Consider the following 19,355-nt stretch of genomic DNA (forward strand, 5'->3'; position numbering starts at 1 on the left):
TGCCGAGACGTCACGCATATATTTGTGAGAGAAAAAGCAGACAAGCAACAATATTTGCATATACCAACATGATTATACGGATGAAAATGACGCGAAATATTCACGATCGAGACGACACTGGGATGACGACTCCTGAACGGAAAACTCAATGCGAATGAAACGGATTCTTCCGTCGGCAGTAAATGAAGAAAATTGCACCATCGACAATTTGGGCTGGACACAACGATTAGAGTTCTCGAATCCGAATCGACCAGTGGGAGTTGATTTTCCATTAGTTCTTCAACGATGAGTAGATAGTGTCTACAATCTTTCCCTCCGACAGAGTAGCTGAGTATTTAAAGAGCGTTGGACAAGGCTACTTATATTCTCGTGGATAAGAGTTGTTCAAAGTAACTTTATTTCAAAATTTCACTGGCTAGTTGAAAACTAGATTGATTCATTTCAAATATATATTCTTGATTCAAGGCAACTAGAAAGATCAAGCAACAATTTTTCGGCATATTAAATTGATAGAATTTCCCACCATAAATACTATTTTCTACAAATCATGAATTTTCGACTCGAATAACTTTGCTTGACGGGTTGGAATAGAGTCAAATTTACTATGCATCGATTTTTAGGCAAACTGACGATTTCATTGGGTAGCCAGCGACACGACACTCAATAAAAAAGGTATTTTTTATATCAATCCAAAATCTTCCATTTTTATAGCTTCGTTTCTACTGATTGGAATTGACTCAATTTTTATGTGCAGCATTTTTTTAGGCAACCCAACAATTTTTTTAACTAGCTAGCGAAATTTGGAAGAAAACCCTTGAACGCAGTATTGATCAAGCTGTAGCATAGTCAAAAGCAATTTTTGATGATGTGTAACTGGCATTATATTCCTTCTGGTCACAACACACGTAAATATATTTTCAATGTTACTGGTATCATAATCTGTGATGCTCGAATACTGGAATCAACATCTAATACTCGATGCAGAATCGAGTCATTCCGGCCAAGCCCATCGACAATGCAGATACGGACAGGACGTATGTGACTACGCACTTATCTCATACACAGAACAACAACACACAGCAATATACTTCTATATAACACGAGGATTGGAGGTGAACAGTGAACACGGACTCTAAGACTGTTGTCACGTTTCTGAACGTTCATGCCGAAACCAGCTGCTTGCCCAAATATTCCCTGAAAGCAAAATATATGTTGGGATAAATTAGGGTTACCATATTTTGAGATCCGTGAAATAGGACACTTTTTACAAGTGATATTAACAGACAATGAAACGGGAGATCTTTGCTAAAAATGGTGATCGGTCGTGGTTTGACTAAACAAATGTCAGTTTTCCCAGCCGGTGCCCGAAAACCGGATGGGCTAGTTTGTGCGACCTTTTTTTAGTCAAACTTTGCATCAATCGTATAGAAATGCTAGTTTTGTCTTTTCTGCCAATATCACCATTTTCGTTGTCCCTACTTTATCGCCTAACATTCACGGCAATAAAAGAGGAAGATTAGGGTAAAAAGAGGACATTTGGGCGCCGTCGGAGTACATTTCGGTTTTCTTAAAAAAAGAGGACAAATTCTAGCAAGAGGACATATGGTATTGTTAGGTAAATACCAGCTTTATTCCGCAAGTCGGTCACGAGATTACGCTCAATTGCAGCAGTCTCAGTGGATAGGAAACAGCCTGGGGAATAGGTTGGAGTGAAAAAAAGAAAATTTTGGATTTCAAAAAGTGCCTCTGATATTTGGCCCCAAATCAAAAATGAATAACTTCTATCATAATTTCAGGTTCTTACGCCCTCTAGTGGCCGAGCTTATTCACCAAACGAGTCGAAAATAGCTAATTTTGCCATATCCTGATAACCGCTTATGCTAGAAAGCCAGTTTTGGGTTTAAAATCTGTGGAAGCAACATGTTTCTAACTCACTTCCATAGAACTTTGTCCTGAAAATGTACAGAAAAAAAGTTACAAGCAAATTGTCGATTTTTAGACCGCCATTAAAAGTGTTGGATGGTTGTACCAAATTTGCAATGCCGATTAGCATGTTACTGTTTGTTGCATTGCTGCTTTAACAACGAAATCTTGTTTGAAGGACTTATCAGTTGATTTTTATATCAACCAAGTATAATTTGGATAGTAGAGAGCATGATTGAACTTTCTTCATAGTTGCAAAGGAGCTACATGACCATTGGATTTGGTGCAATGTATTTTCCATAAATGAGTTCCTATTGCGCGAAAAGTCAATAAACTGATGTTGAAATTTAGTCAACTAACTCTGTATCACTTACAGGAGCTGCTGATGCAACTTGTGTATTGCAAGATGTTGGAATAATCAACTAAAAAAGTGATTCGTTTGTGGTAGATCACGGCAAATTACGAGGAGAGAGAGAAAGGTGCAGAAAAGAAATACAAAGAAGAGAAGCAGAAAACTTAAATCTTGTGTATGGACTCTACTTCGATGGAAGAAAAGATGACACTTCGAATATGGTTGAGGCACCCACTGGAAAATGCTCTATGACAACAGACCTGGAGGAACATATTGTTTTAGTAGGATAACCAGGTGAGTATTACCTCTGTCACTTGTCACCTCCCAATGGAAAAGGTCGTATTTTGGCAAGAAATATATCGGTTTATTTCCAACACCGACCTCTGCAAAATCCCAGCTGTTGTGAGATCAGACGGTACAGCTTCAATGACAAGGAGATTCAAAGGCTGCATTCGTGCAATGGAAGAAATTTTACAAAGACCACTTCAATGGGCTATCTGCTTGCCTCATGATAATGAGCTGCCATTCTACATATCCGCCTTGAAAGTTGTAATTTATAATATTGTATTGCGTGTTTGAATTACGCATTGCTGTGAAAACATATCTTAATGGCAGCTCATTACCATGAAGCAAGCAGATAGCCCATTGTAGTGGTCTTTGTAGAAGTTCATTGCACGAATGCAGCCTTTGAATCTCCCTGTCATTGAAGCTGTACTGTCTGATCCCACGACAGCTGGGTTTTTGCAGAGTTTGGTGTTGGAAATAAACTGATACATTTCTTGGCAAAACACGACCTTTTCCATTGGGAGGTGACAAGTGACCGAGGTAATACTGACCTGGTTCTCCTACTAAAACAATATGTTTCTCCAGCTCTGTTGTCATAGAGCATTCTCCAGTTGGTGCCTCAACCATATTCAAAGTGTCATCTTTTCTTCCATCGAAGTAGAGTCCATACACAAGATTTAAGTTTTCTGCTTCTCTTCTTTGTATTTCTTTTCTGCACCTTTCTCTCTCCCCTCGTAATTTGCCGTGATCTACCACAAACGAATCACTTTTTTAGTTATTATTCCAACATCTTGCAATACACAAGTTGCAGCAGCAGCTCCTGTAAGGTCCAATACATTATACCGTTCACAAACTCTTGCCAAGTTGATCCCCAACACATGGTTTTGGTTTGATGGTTGAGCACCTCCCATAAAAGTTGAATCATTACCAGAAGATGTTGATTAAGATTGCATTGACTCTGAATCACTTTGATTAAAGCTGAATTGCCCAATAGAAGTGCTGGCACCTGCATTAGAATCCCCCACCGGTTGTTGGATTAAGCTTGACTGCCTTCGAAATCTTTCGTCAGCTGATGAAAGAGGCACACCGTCAACCAAACATTTTCCCTTGCGCTCTGTTTTCTGATCTTCAAATCTTTCGGTGCCATCCTTAAGCCCCATTGGAGTGCAATTTTATCTCTCTGTTTGCTATCGCAGCAGAAGATGCCAAAAAGCCTATCAATATCTTGCAAGAACGTAGTTTCCATTTCTTTATAAGAATTTGATGTTCTAGATTTCTTGTGATACCGAGTTAGTTGTCTAAATTTCAACATCAGTTGATTGACTTTTCATGCAATAGGAAACTCATTTATGGAAAATATATTGCACCAAATCCAATGGTCATGTAGCTCCTTTGCAACTATGAAGAAAGTTCAATCATGCTCTCTACTATCCAAATTATACTAGGTTGATATAAAAATCAACTGATAAGTCCTTCAAACAAGATTTCGTTGTTAAAGCAGCAATGTAACAAACAGTAACATGCTAATCGGCATTGCAAATTTGGTACAACCATGCAACACTTTTAATGGCGGTCTAAAAATCGACAATTTGCTTGTAACTTTTTTTCTGTACATTTTCAGGACAAAGTTCTATGGAAGTGAGATAGAAACATGTTGCTTCCACAGATTTTAAACCCAAAACTGGCTTTCTAGCATAAGCGGTTATCAGGATATGGCAAAATTAGCTATTTTCGACTCGTTTGGTGAATAAGCTCGGCCACTAGAGGGCGTAAGAACCTGAAATTATGATAGAAGTTATTCATTTTTGATTTGGGGCCAAATATCAGAGGCACTTTTTGAAATTCAAAATTTTCTTTTTTTCACTCCACCCTATTGGGGAAAGAATGGTGAAGATATCTCGGATTCGCTTATTTCATGCTGGATAACCGAAATTGCAGTGGGCATGTGAGCATGTGACACTTGACCTTGTGGGTTAGACTTAGAGCAGTAGTTCCCAAACTTTTTCATATCGTGGACCCCTTAGGCGAAATTTGAGCTAAAATTCCTCCCCAGGAGAAATCAGACCGTTGATTAAAAAAGGTCGTTTTTCCTCGTACGCAATTGTTGACTGAAGAATAAGACGGGCGCTACAGAGTGTTTGTGTCAAGGAGGGGCGCAACAATGCCTTGTCGACCTCCAAAAAACAATGGGATTCGTCCCATTCAACACAACGTCTGGAAGGCTTCGCTAACAATTCACACTAACTGCTGTGAAAAATCAGCATGCCTAAATGTACTAGTCGCGTGAATGTTTTTATAAAGTGATCAGATTTCGTGCAGGAGCTGATGGAAATGGTGTCTTCGAAAATTTAGGACACCCATGCCACACAGTTAAAACTATTAATGAAGTTTGGGATGGGTCCACATTACCTTGTTGAAGCATGTTGTTATTTTGTGACCTCCGGTAAAGATTGTCGCTAGGATACTCGAAAGATTACAAATTCGTATTTCTTGACGGGGTGATGTTTACCTCGTCGGGTCGCATTTGTACCGCTGGGCTCAGATTTTAAGATCAGGTCTACATGTAGACCAGAGGTCTCAAACACGCGGCCCGCGACGTCATTTTGGTATTTCAAGTATTCAACAATATATTCACGTGCCATATATCTTTTTAAATATATTAACTTGAATTTCACGCTAAAACTACTGTAAAAATCACTGAAATCTCAACAAACTTCACCATAACATCACTTTTAAAAGCTACCATGCGGTTGAAGATCAGCTATTACGTCACATTTCTAGTTTATGATAATAAAACACGACCCGTTGATGATTCGTGACTGAAAATTGTGATTCGGTTTGGTGCGACCTTCTCGTAAAATTACTCGATTTCGGATTGACTATGGAATTTAAATATAATTGACTCGAGTTGAGTCGGGTCAAACTTTAAAATCAGAGAAGGAATTGCGACTCGGAACGGTGACTTGGTAATCCTACGGAAGCAACAATTAATGAAACTGCCATGGAGAATAGTAATATATCAAAAGGTCGTAGCTTGCGTTGCATTAAGTATATAGCTATCTAATCAGATCAGTATGGCAACCATTGGTATTCTGTGACCCCCGTGACGTATAGTTGGTTACATGCTAGGTGTTGTTTGTTCTCTTTATCCATGTTATTATCGGTGGCGAGGAAGGTAAAGTAGTACCTTCTACAGCTATAACACCAATGAATTCTTCACCGATTGGACATTTCTATTCCAGGGGTTCTTAACCAGGGTCTGTAAACCCCATCGGGGTACGAAGCGCCATATCAGGGTGTACGAGATGCGTTGTGGAATTAGGCCTATATGCTGTGGAATATTTTTTGGCCAATTTATTTAACTGGAAAATAGTCTAATATAGGTACCATCAGAAATTGTGTTGAAAATGGACGTGGGCTACGAGAAATCTTATTGGAAGCACAAGGGGTACGATCGCTAAAGAGGTTAAGAAGCAATGATATTACTATGGCTCAATAGTGATTATATTTAAGTTGTTATTGATATGTTCCAATACATCGAAGGCAAAATCTAACGCTGATTTAATTTGACTTGGGCAATGACAGTAACAATAGCTACACAGCTCAAATGCTCTGATATCAGATCAATCTTCAGTAGATTTTAAAATATTCTACATAAAATTGTGGCACGTCAAAGGCCCACTAGTTGCAATATTATAACCCGACAGTTTTACGATGCATCCCCTCGCATGATGTCTATCACTCATTAATTGGAAAAAATTATGCCAGGCACAAAAACAATTTTATTAAAATATTTCAAAATGTCATTTTTTTCCGTGTCAAGCGTGAATAGTAGAATAGCAAATTACATTTTCACGATGTTTGTGGAATGCCTGTCTGCAATGTCCCGTCAAATAAGGCCTACTTGGAAATTATACATTGGATATCCCTATTATTGATTTTGCGGCCCGCGGCGTCATCAAAACTAGGAAATTGGCCCGCGAGCACATTTGAGTTTGAGACCTCTGATGCAGACGTTATTTCGGAGCCGCGCAGTCATATCAATATCGACGGTTTCGGTGAACATTTTTCGGTCATTTTGGATTCTAAGTGTTATCAACGTCGATCTTTCTCCGAGCACACTTCGCGGATTCGCAGATTTCGCAAAATGTTTATATGTCACGATGTGTCCTAGCGCGGATATGCACTTGCCTAATGGTCCTGCACTAGCCTACTGCGCAATTCTAGACCGATGCATCCCTACGGCCTCAAGCGAGACTAAAAAATACCGTCATCTCGTAATTGCAAACACAGTTTTACTCAATTCTGTAAATCAATCGTATTTAATGCGTTAATTTATTCATTTTTAGTTTCTAGTGATACTAAATCTCGCAATGCGTGCAAAAAAATTTTTCAGGTTAAATGAATTTGCCCCAAAATAGTCTATTTATTGCTCATTAAACAAATTTACTAAATAATTAATTAGAGGCATGGTCCCTTCTGCTCTCTGGCTAATAAATATAGCACAAGAAATTATAGTTAGTCACTTTCCGTTTTGGCAATATTGCACGAGGTTTAGCATATTTTGTCACTAGAGATTTCAAATAGCATTTGAACATACTTCCAGCAACAACTAAAGAACTGCCAAAAGGAATGTACGCTCGGAAACAACTAGTTGACTACTTGACAGTTCGGAAACGAAACAATCCGTTACAATTCTTAAGCAAAATTCCCCCCTAAAAATTACAAATTACCCCTGGTTGGGAACCACTGAGTTAGAGGGTAGGGGTCACTTTTGGGGTTTATTAAGTCACATGCTCAAGTTTTGCATTCCAAAGAGTTGTACCTTCAAGATAACTGACAAGTATATGAGCAAATTGCTTAGTGATAATTAGGACTGGGCACAACAATTGGAATACTCAAATCCAAGTCGAGCATCAATTGTAATGATTCTGACTTCTGAGAATATATCGTTGGGTTATATTTTTCATCTGAACAAGTCACACACAATGTATAATGCGATAAGACACAATGCGATGTCATGAACAGATAGAAGGATGTCGAACGACACGCATCAGTAGCGATCCTTTACTCTAACATCCACAAGAAGAGTAGTGAAAGTCGATTATTTTCTAGTTGAATAAGTGTACGCATTACACCAAGAGAAATATTTCATCAATGAAGAACATCGATCTTGAATCTACTTTATTTGCACCATTGGAGTCTCGAAACCTCGGTTAGTCGTATCTCAGCATCAAAAAGGCCACAAAGAGGCACGGACTGACCATGGTCCACAAAACGAAATTATTTAGGATGATATAACGGGCATCTTTTTTGTGATCAAAATTATGCATATTTAAAACTTCAAAGTTATTATTACCAACATGACATTATAAACGGTGGTCCTCGCATACTTGACTTGATTCACCCAGGAACTCGATTTTGCACATGCCTTGTGATAATATCCCACTAAATTGATCACTGCCTTGTGTGGTGTTGTATTTGAGCACCGGGAGAGAGACTTCAATATCCCATAGCAAACATTTCAAAATATTACTAGTAAATCCACCAAAAGTCACATAATTCATCAAGATCGGTTCCTCCGGCCCGGTTCTCGGCACACAAATTCGGTACGACAGATCTATCGCACAAGGCGCGTGTTCCGAACATCTATATTCCAAAGAAAAATTCTCACCAGTTATGCACCATCAATTTTTGCACCGCAATCAGAGCGTTGTATTTCACTTCAGAGTTTTGATGCGCCAACAGCTTCATGACAATCTGCTTGATTCCCAATTGATCAATAATTCTGCGTCAAGAATAACAGAGACTCTAAAACTAGTGATAAGTGGGGACTGGGGAGGGCAGACACAAAACAAAACAACTGATTTGCAATCGCTGTTTCTTATATAAAAGACCGACTGGCAATTTACAGAGATGGTCAGTAACTAAGAACTCGCAAAGTCGCACTTATTCAGAATAATCAATTGCATTTTCTTACTTGCACTATTTAAACAGCTTCATGGAGTTACAGAACTTCAATATACAATCAATTATTCATACTGAAATGAACCCGAATATTTTCGGCTGAAGCTCGTCAGGGGTGTCAGCTGAAAATATCCGGGTTCTTTCCTATATCAATTGTACTATTTACTAAAGCGGCCATATCTTAGACTATTTCTATAGGTTTTTATAGACAAAACCACTTGCTCTACACAATTTGGATTCATTTTTGGGTTGAGTTGGCACGACTTTTATGAATGAAATTGCCATAAGAACCGCGTGAAATAGTCCCTGCATTCAGATAACTGATTATATTTTCAAGTATTGCATCAATTCGTAATGTTATTAGCCATTTTGCGTTAGTCATGAAGATTGGGACCATATATAAACAACACTTTTTGAAATTCAAATTTTTCTATTTTTCTTGCATTTTCAAATGTAGCCGTTTCCCATTAACTGATAAAAGCATGTGACATGTAGAACAAATCTATTATTTAAAACTACCTATCGTACTTGAGTATTTTTTGCCTTCTATTATACTTGCACTTAAAATAGTTTAATGGGTCTTGGAAATTCCTACCTACACTTGAGAACCAACTCTGACTACTCTAACACGTCTGGTAATGTAATCATATTCAGCCAAAAGAATAGAAATTTACCAATTCTAATAGAGAACGGTACATACTTTTTTCCTCTCGGGTAATGTCTCACATATTCCCCGATATCGTGAGTGGCGACAGCCAGAATTAACGGCTCCGTGGATTTCTCCATGAGATTAGTCAAGATCCTAAAATAAGACAAGCTGGCAAATCTCAATCGAGGTGCAATCTCGTTTCGATCAGAACTTACTTGAGGAGTTCGTGATTTTTCTCGTTCAAGCGAATCGCGTTTTCTCTCCAAAACTTCTCGGATTTGTGAACGGGACTCCAATCGAGACGTCCAGATTTCAACTCCGAAGAATATTCATCGAAGGAGCTGTGAGATTTTTGGTAACGTAAGAGAGCAATCAACGGAGAGAAAATAAAAGGAAAGCCGAAAGGGTGGTGGTTTAGATCAAAATAGTTATTAAATCATGTGATATGTTTCTACTTCCACTCGTTAGCCAGCAACATATATCGTCACATTGGTTCTCCCGAGTTACTTTTAATAATTAATATTAAAGTCGCAACAATCGCTATAGAATATATCAAACAAAGCTAGGAGTTGTAACAAACTCATGACTATTGTACACCGTTTATAGCTTATATGCTATGGAAGACAGAGATGAAAATGCTATATAGTGATGACTGTAAAATCATCATTGGTCACAGAAAATCTTACTTCAGTATTGTAAAATTACTTCATTTGCCAAGGGTTTATAACTTGACAAATCAAAATTTACTGCTCCACTCTCTATCGGAAGTGTTCAGTTGAATTATGTTCTGGGAGAAAATTAAATCGTCATTAGAATTTGCTCCCTATACAGAAAGAAGCATCATAAATAGAGGTTTGTACTAATCCTATGTTTTCAGCAATTTAAAACTTCAGAATTGTCCGCTGGCCGCTAGTTTCGGCAGGCACAATTGAAGGTTCATGCAGCATAACAGGCACAACGTTAAGTTGGCTAGTGTTAATCAACTGAGATGTGATGTTAATCACCGCTCTAAACACCCATCATTCCAAAAATTCAAATGTCGACGACGAGAGACTAGCGCCAAAATGCCGCAATAGATGTAAGAGACTGATTAAAAGTAGCCTAAAACTAGTTTTGGACAAATTGTGTGAAAGCTACAGAGACTTTTTAAAAAGACATCGTTAAATTCCAACAGTGCAACTAAGCGACACTAAGGCAGTATAATAGAGGCTATAGCAAATAGCAAAATCGCAATTCTTGAAAAACGGACAATCACAATCAAGTGGTCTTTAACAGCTGACTTTGGAAGCTTAATCTCGCAGAAACTTCAATAGAGCCACGTGTGAGTATCTAGTATCAAAAAGGCAGTATTGAATGAAGTCTCATATATAACATTTGAGTTGTATACATTTGTCGCAGTTAAATTTAGGGTTAATTTTGATTTTTGAAGGTTCTCCGGTTCGCAATATTTGTTTTGAAGTTTTAGTGGTCCGCGAGGTCAAAAATGTTGAGAACCACCGATGTGGATCACAAGATTCGTGAGCATACCTGAGATCGTGTAGTGAAGCAGTCAGATGTTCGACAAGATATTCAATGTCTTCGGTCAAGTCTTCGTCGGCGAACTGCTTGTCCTGTATACAAATTGGAAGTTGCCAATTAAAATAGACCTCAAACTTCCATATTAGTAAATGTCCCATTATTATTTGCATCATGCGTAGATTTGTGGGGTAAACTAGCAGCATGCTTCTGATCTCACCAGGTCTAAGTAAATACTGATAGTAGGCTACATTAGTTGAAGTATACTGGAAAATTTTACCCACGAATAAGATATCCTTTCTGAGAATATATCTATTCCAAGAAAACTACAATACCATTCACACTGTTGTGAGAAGTAAAATTGATTGCCACTTTGACCACCACACTGAATCACTAAATGGTGTGCCTACCTGCAATATCTCCAGATTTTTGAGAACTTTGCAATGGATCATTGCCAGCGAAATAGTTTTCACAACTTCAATGTCGCCTGGCTTTTCAATCATGTTCTGGGAAATGCATCAGGAAATTTATACACATTCACCCATGAAATATCAAATGGTTTCAGGCTTGTCTCAAAAACACGGTTCTGCAACAGCGAATACAAAATAACCGAATGTTGACCGAAATCTTGAAGTACCGGTAATGCAATGGGATGAAATTCTATAACCGAATAAGAAGAACACAAGTAGGGTTGAGCTAAATGATTAAAGTACTAGAATCTGAATCGAGCATTAATTCTAGCGTTTAGACTCGAGAAGTGAGAGATGAGTTTTTCGAGCATTGAAATTATGCGGTACTTGCCACTAGGCCAGGGGTTCTCAACTAGGGGTCCAGGGGGGCACGAAGCACCAAATCAGGGGGTGCGATATGCATTGTGGAATTAGGCCAATACGCTATCGATACCCAAAATTTTTTTGTAAACCAACCAAAAGTAGAATATTTTCTGGGCCAATTATTCAACTCGAAAATTTCTACGCGTTACGTGCAATTTCATGCCATGGCCATTTTTTTTAATTTTAATATAGGTACCATCAGATATGTTAAAAATTGACAGTGGTACGAGAAATTTTATTAAAAGGTCAGGGGGTACGAGCGCTAAAAAGGTCAAGAAACACTGCACATTATTTTATCAATGATAATTAGAGCTTCAAGAGTATATTCCACTGAGGAAGCCTTTGAAACCTCAATCGTTGTAATCACAGTACCCAGAGAGATAGCACAAAGCTACGCCCGTTCCTGGAAACGGAATATTTGAGAAGTCGTGATCAACCCACAGCATTTTCAAAAAGTCCAATGAGATGGGCATGGCCGAAATAATACCAAATTATCTTTATTGTGATGTAGAACAGGCAAAATATTTATTGCGGTCACATAAAAGGTACATATTTCAACTTTCCACATCTTGCATACTGCTATGACGTCGTAATCAGTGATACTCAAATGCTTGACTCAAACCCTAATACTCGATTGAAAATCGAATCACCCGGCCCCAAGCCCAAACAAGGCTTACCCTGAACGTGGCTGCAACAATCCTTGTTACTTTTTCCTTGGCGGCCTCGCCAAGAATGTCGGCCAGCACAGGTACTGGGTTGTACTGATTCAGTTTCAACGCGATCTCCGGGGTGAATGCCAACAGCCAAATGCAAAATATGGTTTGATACTGGATTTGAAAACCGCACTTGAATCCCAACACGGTCATGAGTCTGAAAGAGGAAAATGCATGAGTACCATATAACAAAGGTTTGAAATGCACTACATATAATAAACAGATCGATTACAAGTTGGAAAGACAAGTGACGTCTGTTGCCTTCGCCGAATATGCACTTGTATATAAATTAAAACAGAGGGTTACTTCAAACTCACAAATCCTAATAAGTGAATTATCGCCAAATCCACAAATTCCAGTGGGGTAAAAACTGCTCAAATTAGTCGATGATGCCATTCAGTAAACGGTGCCAATAGGCTATTGGCAAGACATGAGTCACATGATACGTTGGACAGCCAAAATATTGCAATTCAAGTCAATAGTCGTAATGATTGCAAGAATTATAAACTACTTGTAACTAAAATTGAATATAGTGATTTAACAGTGAATAACTTGTAGTGGCATTAGTCAATTTTCGTTAGTCAAAAAGCAGGGTGGTAATGACTCAAGTCACGACTGGAGTTGCGATGTCTTGGTGACTCGAATCAGCTAATTTTTTTCAAATGCCCAAAATGACTCCACTCGAGTCAATTTGTGGGTTGACTCGACTTGTACTCGAGTCATTGTGCATGACTCGAACCAAGTCATAGGACTCGAGACTCAAACGGCCAATACATACATTTCATTGTAACTTTGAAGAATAGTAAAGTCACCACATTATTGGTATTTCGTCTATCAGTCCTGATACTTGGAAATAAGGGCCAAAAACTATCAAGACTGAGGAATATTACGATATTATGAATGCGAGCCCTTCTATATCACTCAAGCAGAGTTGAAAAAAGTGGGTTGAATCGGACTGAACTAAAATGAACTTGGACCAGGTCCTCTACTAGCTGACTTGGACTCGTCCTTAGCGCGGCTGTGAATTGTAAATGACTCGTCTTGAATCGAGTCAAAACTATAAAATTGAGATTGACTTGTGACTCGGAACCTTGCGACTTGGTCACAACCCTGGTAAGAGGTGTCTGACAATTTGAAAAGTTGCCATACGCTATTTGACGATTAAAAGGGTGGGACACTGGGACATGTCATCATAAATTAGAATGTACTTGCCCAAGGATTTTCTGAGCTGATTCCCTGTTACTTGAAGTAGATTAGAACTTGGCTTAAGCTTTACTTAAATCTTGCAAGAGCTAAGATGTAAGATCTTGAATGATTTAATAAGGATTAACAGGACAATCGTCCACCACTGTCCACTATCTTTAAAACGAGACTAAAGTACGCCCATTCGCAGATTTTATTTCAATAAATTTTAATTCAGAAAAAGCCCAAGAAATATCTTACGCTGCCATTCCGTCAGTCTCGAAAAACGCTATTCGATATTCGGGCACCCTCAACATCATTTGCAAACAGTGCAGGATATTTTGAGTGAAATCCGTAACCTGAAACAGATCAGAACGTCACATGCTTGTGATATATGCAAGGTGGAAAACGACATTGAACGAATGGTATTTCCATATCTTATTGGCGAGAAGTCAGGAATCAAAGTTGCATTGAAATTCATGCAGCTTCCCAGACACAGAGTCACAAATGATGCAGCTGCCCTGTTTCAGAGAGTGGTTTGTGTAATCTATGTTCGTACCGTGTGTATAAAATTGAACATGCCCAGCCCTCGGGCGACTCGGCCCACTTGAGCATTCTTTTATCAAGCATTAAAAATTAAGATTCAGCCTGTGAGCACAAAGCTGAGGTAAGAACATCACTGATAACAGTCGAAATTAAAAGTTTCACACAAATCATGCAAAATTCAATCGAATCAGCTTACATAAATATCCGAAAATGATTGTTTTGTAAAGCTTTATATTATGCCTCAACATACTAGGAATTGACGATTCAATAAAAAACAGATGAAATTGATCGAAGATTATGAACACGCGAAGGCGAAAACCCCATTAAAACCCAGACCTAGTACCGCTACATAACTAACCCCATGAATGTATCACCCTGTGGCTAAATTCACCAACTATCATAGATATGATACTTTATGTATCGCAAAAATATATTTTTAAACACATACTACCTCATGATCACTACAGAAGCAATAACTCATAAATTTCGAAAAAAACATGAAAGGTTGACCATTCAAGGTTGATTACGCCTAATTGATCAAGGCCAATGACATTTTTGTTATCCTCAACTTCTTAGAAACTACCACAACAGTGTAATCGGGAGGGGTTATGTAGAATGAAGTTGATCATTCATTTGAACCTTCAAGCTAGTAGGCTAGATACCAAGTTTGTCATTCTAGTTATCTACTATAATGAACTTTTCAAGCAAAATAGAAATGAAATGTGTATGTTACGATTTACGAAGCAGTTTACATTGATACGCCACTACCCTTTCAACACATGATTGATGCGAAATTCATTTGTGTGATCTACCGTAAATTGGTATGATTTATATTGCTAGCTACGTCAAATTAAGTTAGTATCTCGTATTTCAGCCATGCACAAATAGTTGGAGTACTACCTCGCTTTGCATGATACCCGGAGAATTGCTGCTTGCCTTGAAAGAAATTGACAACATTGAAACATATGCCTGCACTATGTATGAAGACAATGCGCAGTTCAATAAGTGAGCAGGCCTCGTACGATGATACCCCAAACCACAATGAAAATTGGTTAATTACGTTAATTTTGACATGTCACCGCAACGATATTCATATAGCCTTACAACATCTGAGCATCAAGAATTTACTTCACATTCAAGTTTCATATGAATCATGATGACAACATGGACATCTCAAATGTTGACATCATATTCCACAACCCTATAGAGGTAGTAAAATATCGCGAACATTGACTCAGCGATTGCTGTTTGATTACTAAACATCAACAATCTATAAAACTAGTCATTGCAATTACATATCGTCTGATTTTGCCATACGCCCAACCACACGGTGTCAATATTACAACATAGACGCCTCCGTGCAAGTGCAGTTTGATATATTTTGTCCAAAATTACCAACCACAGCATACAAGGAATAGCGGGCTGTACAATAATCCAAACTAGTTTTTATTTCCTCTTCTCAATTGAAACGATAAAAATGTGATCGAAGAGTATGCAATCTAAACAAGTTAGGTCATTGTATGTTGTTTTACCACATACACTTACGTTTTGCACTTTCCAGAGCTCCAAAAATCATATTTTCTGCTATCCAAAGTTACCCATTCTGATAAAATTTGAGGGGGTAACTTTGGACATGACCTTTTCTTATATTGATCTAAGGGGGTGCCTGCTGAGATTTTTTCCATAGATTACAGACTGCTTAGAGGTATCTGCTGCTAAGTTTTGAATCTATGGCTCACATGCTGTCAGTGTTTGGTTGTAAGGAGTTTAATAACCATCAGTTTTGAAGAAATTGACCCCTGCCATTAATTTATCAATGTTGAGTCAAGTTTATCTGGTAGTGAAATGAATCCATCTTTTATTGAGACTACTTGTGGTACTGTTGCCCCATGAGTAAGAATTGGACCGCCAGCGGCAACACTTTTCCATCAATAACCATTTAAATGTTTTACTGCTTAGTCCGAAGTCCAAAGTAACCCACTTTACGGTACTTAAAAATTAGCAATGATGTGACTTCCCAGTTTTGCATTGGGTTCTCACAAAACTTTAGAATTCATAAATTACCTTTCAAGGTTCGTTACATCACAAAATCTTGGCATACCATATCATTTTACGGTCAACCATAGACAACGTGAAGTTGACATTAAAAAGGAAATCTAATAACTGTGATGAATTCCATTCCATACATACTCCAGAAACAAGTTGATGTTTGATCCAATTTATGTAGAACACCAGATCTTTACGATTCATCTTCTCTTTGCCCCAACACGCCAATTTGGCGATGATCCGACTTGTCTGAGAAGAAAAAGATAAATAATAATAATATTGATATATAGGTAGGGCTCTCAAAAGGAGCTCTCAAAAGGAGTTCGTGTATCACCTAAAAATAGTACATTGAACGCTCTCTCATTCGAAATTTCATGCTGGTGACGTCATATTTTGTGATACGATTGTTGATATACAATGTTCTTTCCAATTCTCTACTAGTTGCTGACGATTACCCCTGACGAGTGTCAGCCGAAAATATTCGGGTTCTTTTCAATATGAATATACTATTTAAAAGGTAGGGCTCAGTGTTCCAAAGGGGTCAAATGAGCAACATAAGCTATGTTGTGTAACAGATGAGTACAGTTTGATATCTTGTCTTGCATAAAATTAAAGTTTGAGAGACATTACATTATGTCAGTACGAGTTCACAATGAAGGCAAATCAGTTTAGGCAGAATTCAAGCAGAATTACTGCTGAAAAGCCTGCTCAAGTAAGCCTTCTAGTACAGCAGTTCTCGGCCAATGGACTATGACAAGCATGATAGAACATCATGCTTCGCCTTCTTGAAATGGCAGGTTTCGTTATGATAGCTGGATGTCCGGCACAATGTCACAGATGCTCACAAAATCACGATTGGATAGCAGATAGCCACGAAGCATTCGTAGTTATTCACTCTCTATGTGGATGTTATGTTCATTGCAGTGTCATTCAGGATGTGCTATATATTTTGATACAGATTGATATAAATGCGTTTACACATGGTACAATGTTTCTGTATTGTATCAGTGCTATCCATTCGAATAAAATCTATGCACTAGTAACAAGAATTCTTTCCATACTTCGAACAGAAATTTGTGAGGTAGGCCACACAAATCTTATTTGCTTTGCGGACCGGCTTCAAAATGGAAATTTTTTCGCGAACCAGCCTTTAAATACACAGATGTTCAATATTGAAAATTGATTGCAGCTCATACAGTAGAAGGTCGTTATCCAATGTGAGCCTTGGGTGTGTATAGCAGTGGTAGAGGTGTTGCATTAAAATCAATTTACAGGCTATCATAGATTCAAAAAGGAGGGCTACTCTATTTTGGAAAGGGGTGTTTGGACATACGAGACCCCTGCCTACGATACTACTACACGCGTTTGGGAAAAAGAAATTTTTTTAATTCAATTGTTATCACTGCTCTTGACCACTATCATATGAACCTTTGCATACGAACTTTTCGCAGACCAGTAACAATCTCCTCGAGGTTGCAGACCTTTGGACCATGGACTATTTTCAAAACAGAATTTAAGGCATCACCATAAAAAAGCTGAGTTGAAAATCACAGAACTAGTAATAATGTTCGAAATAGGTTAGCAGTTTTCAAGTCAATTGACACAACAACAAAGGAAAAATTGTTATCATTTGAAAGTAGCCTACCCACTTCATTGCATGACTTACCTGATGGATGATAAAATTATTTTGACGGTTCAGTAAATTCATGAAGCCATCCCATGGAGAAGACCTGGTTTTCTTTGCATATTCAAAAAATAAATTGCTTCTCCCAGGGTCTTCTGCCAGCATATCGTCAACGGCTGTCACCACATATTTTACTGTTTCTTCTTTCGAGATTCGTTGCATCAGAGATATGAACGTCCGAGCGCACTGTCCAAAACCCACTTGTTTAATAAAGTAGCCAGAATATACCCTTCCAAGATTGGTCAAAGCTACTTCAGGTTCAGGTAGGATTAAATGAGTGAGTGATTCACAGCACTATCTATCAACTTACAAAATTTAAAGATGAACCACATTCGCCAACAGAATCACTTATTATACAACTATTTTCCATGGTTTAGATACTAGCGGGCAATTCTGTCAGGAGGTTGTGAATCTTCACACACACCAATGACACAAATCTAGAGGTCTAGCTCGCCTTGATATAATTTGGAACATAGAATGCTAGCATTACTACTTACTACTGTTGCGAAAGTTGCTGAAGATTTCAATTTCAATGACAAACCAAGCGAATAGTGCAAAGAAGTTATCTATCGGATTGTCGCTACTCAGAAGTGGTAGAAGTATTTTGTTACTGATGTCTGTATCAGCCAATAGGAAACATCAAAATAAGCCTGGTTTTCACATAAGGAAGAGGATAACGTTAAAGAGACTACTAAAAAATGCAAATTTGCTTAGAAATCATCAAAATTGGAGTACAGACTAAATACCAGAGTCCTATTAGTAAATATATACTTTATCTGTTGCAGTTATTTGAAATTTATGTACAAGCACAAGTCAAAGTCATTTTACAATAGACTGAAGTATATTAAGACTGAGAGCACATTAGACCATTTTAATTAAAAATTATTCATTTGTTATTGTTCAACATCCTATGCTAGATTTTAAACGAGACCTCACAGTGTTTACATTCTGCAATATGCGGTATTAAACACAAACATACGTTTTCGCCATGTTTCGCAATGACTTTATCTCTAGCAGCGTGAGTCTTTGCCTGGTCGTAAGCACAAATTACTTGAAAATCTTCCGGAGATATCATTTGCGAGTTGAGGTATGACTGCCAGTGCACCGGGTTGGAGCGAACGGCTACAGTCTTTGAATCAAGATATAAGACAGTGCAGTGTAATAGCCTATTACTTGAAAAACCTACCAAAGCCTGCATGCTGTTTGTAGGGACAGACGACAGCTGCAAGGCATGTCCTCTAGAAAATCCCGGTAGCAGCTGATCCGAACTCATTTTACGAATTGTACTTGCACTAAGCTAGGCAGAATCGCTGCAAAAATACAGTACATGAAAATAACATTTTGATATACCAAAGCATGACATTCTAAAGCTAGGTACAGGTAGACAGCGTTGAAATACAAAGGCACAAGGAAAAATGAAGAATTTGCATAAAAAGAAGCAACCAGTGAATTCACTCACGTATCACAAGAAAAGGAGGGTCCGTATCGGTATTCATGTCAGACAAACAGGTTAAACCGAGAATGATGTAACATGAATTCAACACCAATCTGTAGGAAAATACTCCAAAATGATCAATTTTTCAAAGGAACACTACAGCAAACAATTTGTATCCAGAAGAAATAATATTCTCGCATTGTTGCATTTGGCGCAGTGGTCCTC

General features: G+C 38.1%; 1 protein-coding gene across 2 annotated transcripts in view; it reads right to left on the reverse strand.

Annotated features, from left to right (window-relative positions):
- The window catches only part of LOC145440285 (V-type proton ATPase subunit H-like), a 73,587-nt gene continuing 54,232 nt past the window's right edge, over window positions 1-19,355 (reverse strand). The window contains exons 2-14 of one of the 2 annotated variants that reach the window (XM_080317851.1): window positions 18,882-19,005; window positions 18,675-18,824; window positions 17,678-17,881; window positions 16,156-16,260; window positions 14,866-14,901; window positions 13,681-13,778; window positions 12,202-12,394; window positions 11,102-11,197; window positions 10,704-10,786; window positions 9,392-9,517; window positions 9,228-9,329; window positions 8,235-8,348; window positions 1-1,194 (exon numbers count right to left, since the gene is read on the reverse strand). In XM_080317851.1, the coding sequence (XP_080173977.1) occupies window positions 1,161-1,194; window positions 8,235-8,348; window positions 9,228-9,329; window positions 9,392-9,517; window positions 10,704-10,786; window positions 11,102-11,197; window positions 12,202-12,394; window positions 13,681-13,778; window positions 14,866-14,901; window positions 16,156-16,260; window positions 17,678-17,881; window positions 18,675-18,824; window positions 18,882-18,968 (1,428 nt within the window). In that variant the 5' untranslated portion in view covers window positions 18,969-19,005 and the 3' untranslated portion in view covers window positions 1-1,160. The remainder of the gene's footprint in view (window positions 1,195-8,234; window positions 8,349-9,227; window positions 9,330-9,391; window positions 9,518-10,703; window positions 10,787-11,101; window positions 11,198-12,201; window positions 12,395-13,680; window positions 13,779-14,865; window positions 14,902-16,155; window positions 16,261-17,677; window positions 17,882-18,674; window positions 18,825-18,881; window positions 19,006-19,355) is intronic. The other variant, XM_080317852.1, reaches the window with a different exon arrangement.

This window comes from Botryllus schlosseri, chromosome 6 (genome assembly GCF_051294905.1).
Source record: "Botryllus schlosseri isolate E-star chromosome 6, Bs_hap1, whole genome shotgun sequence".
Lineage (NCBI taxonomy): Eukaryota > Metazoa > Chordata > Ascidiacea > Stolidobranchia > Styelidae > Botryllus > Botryllus schlosseri.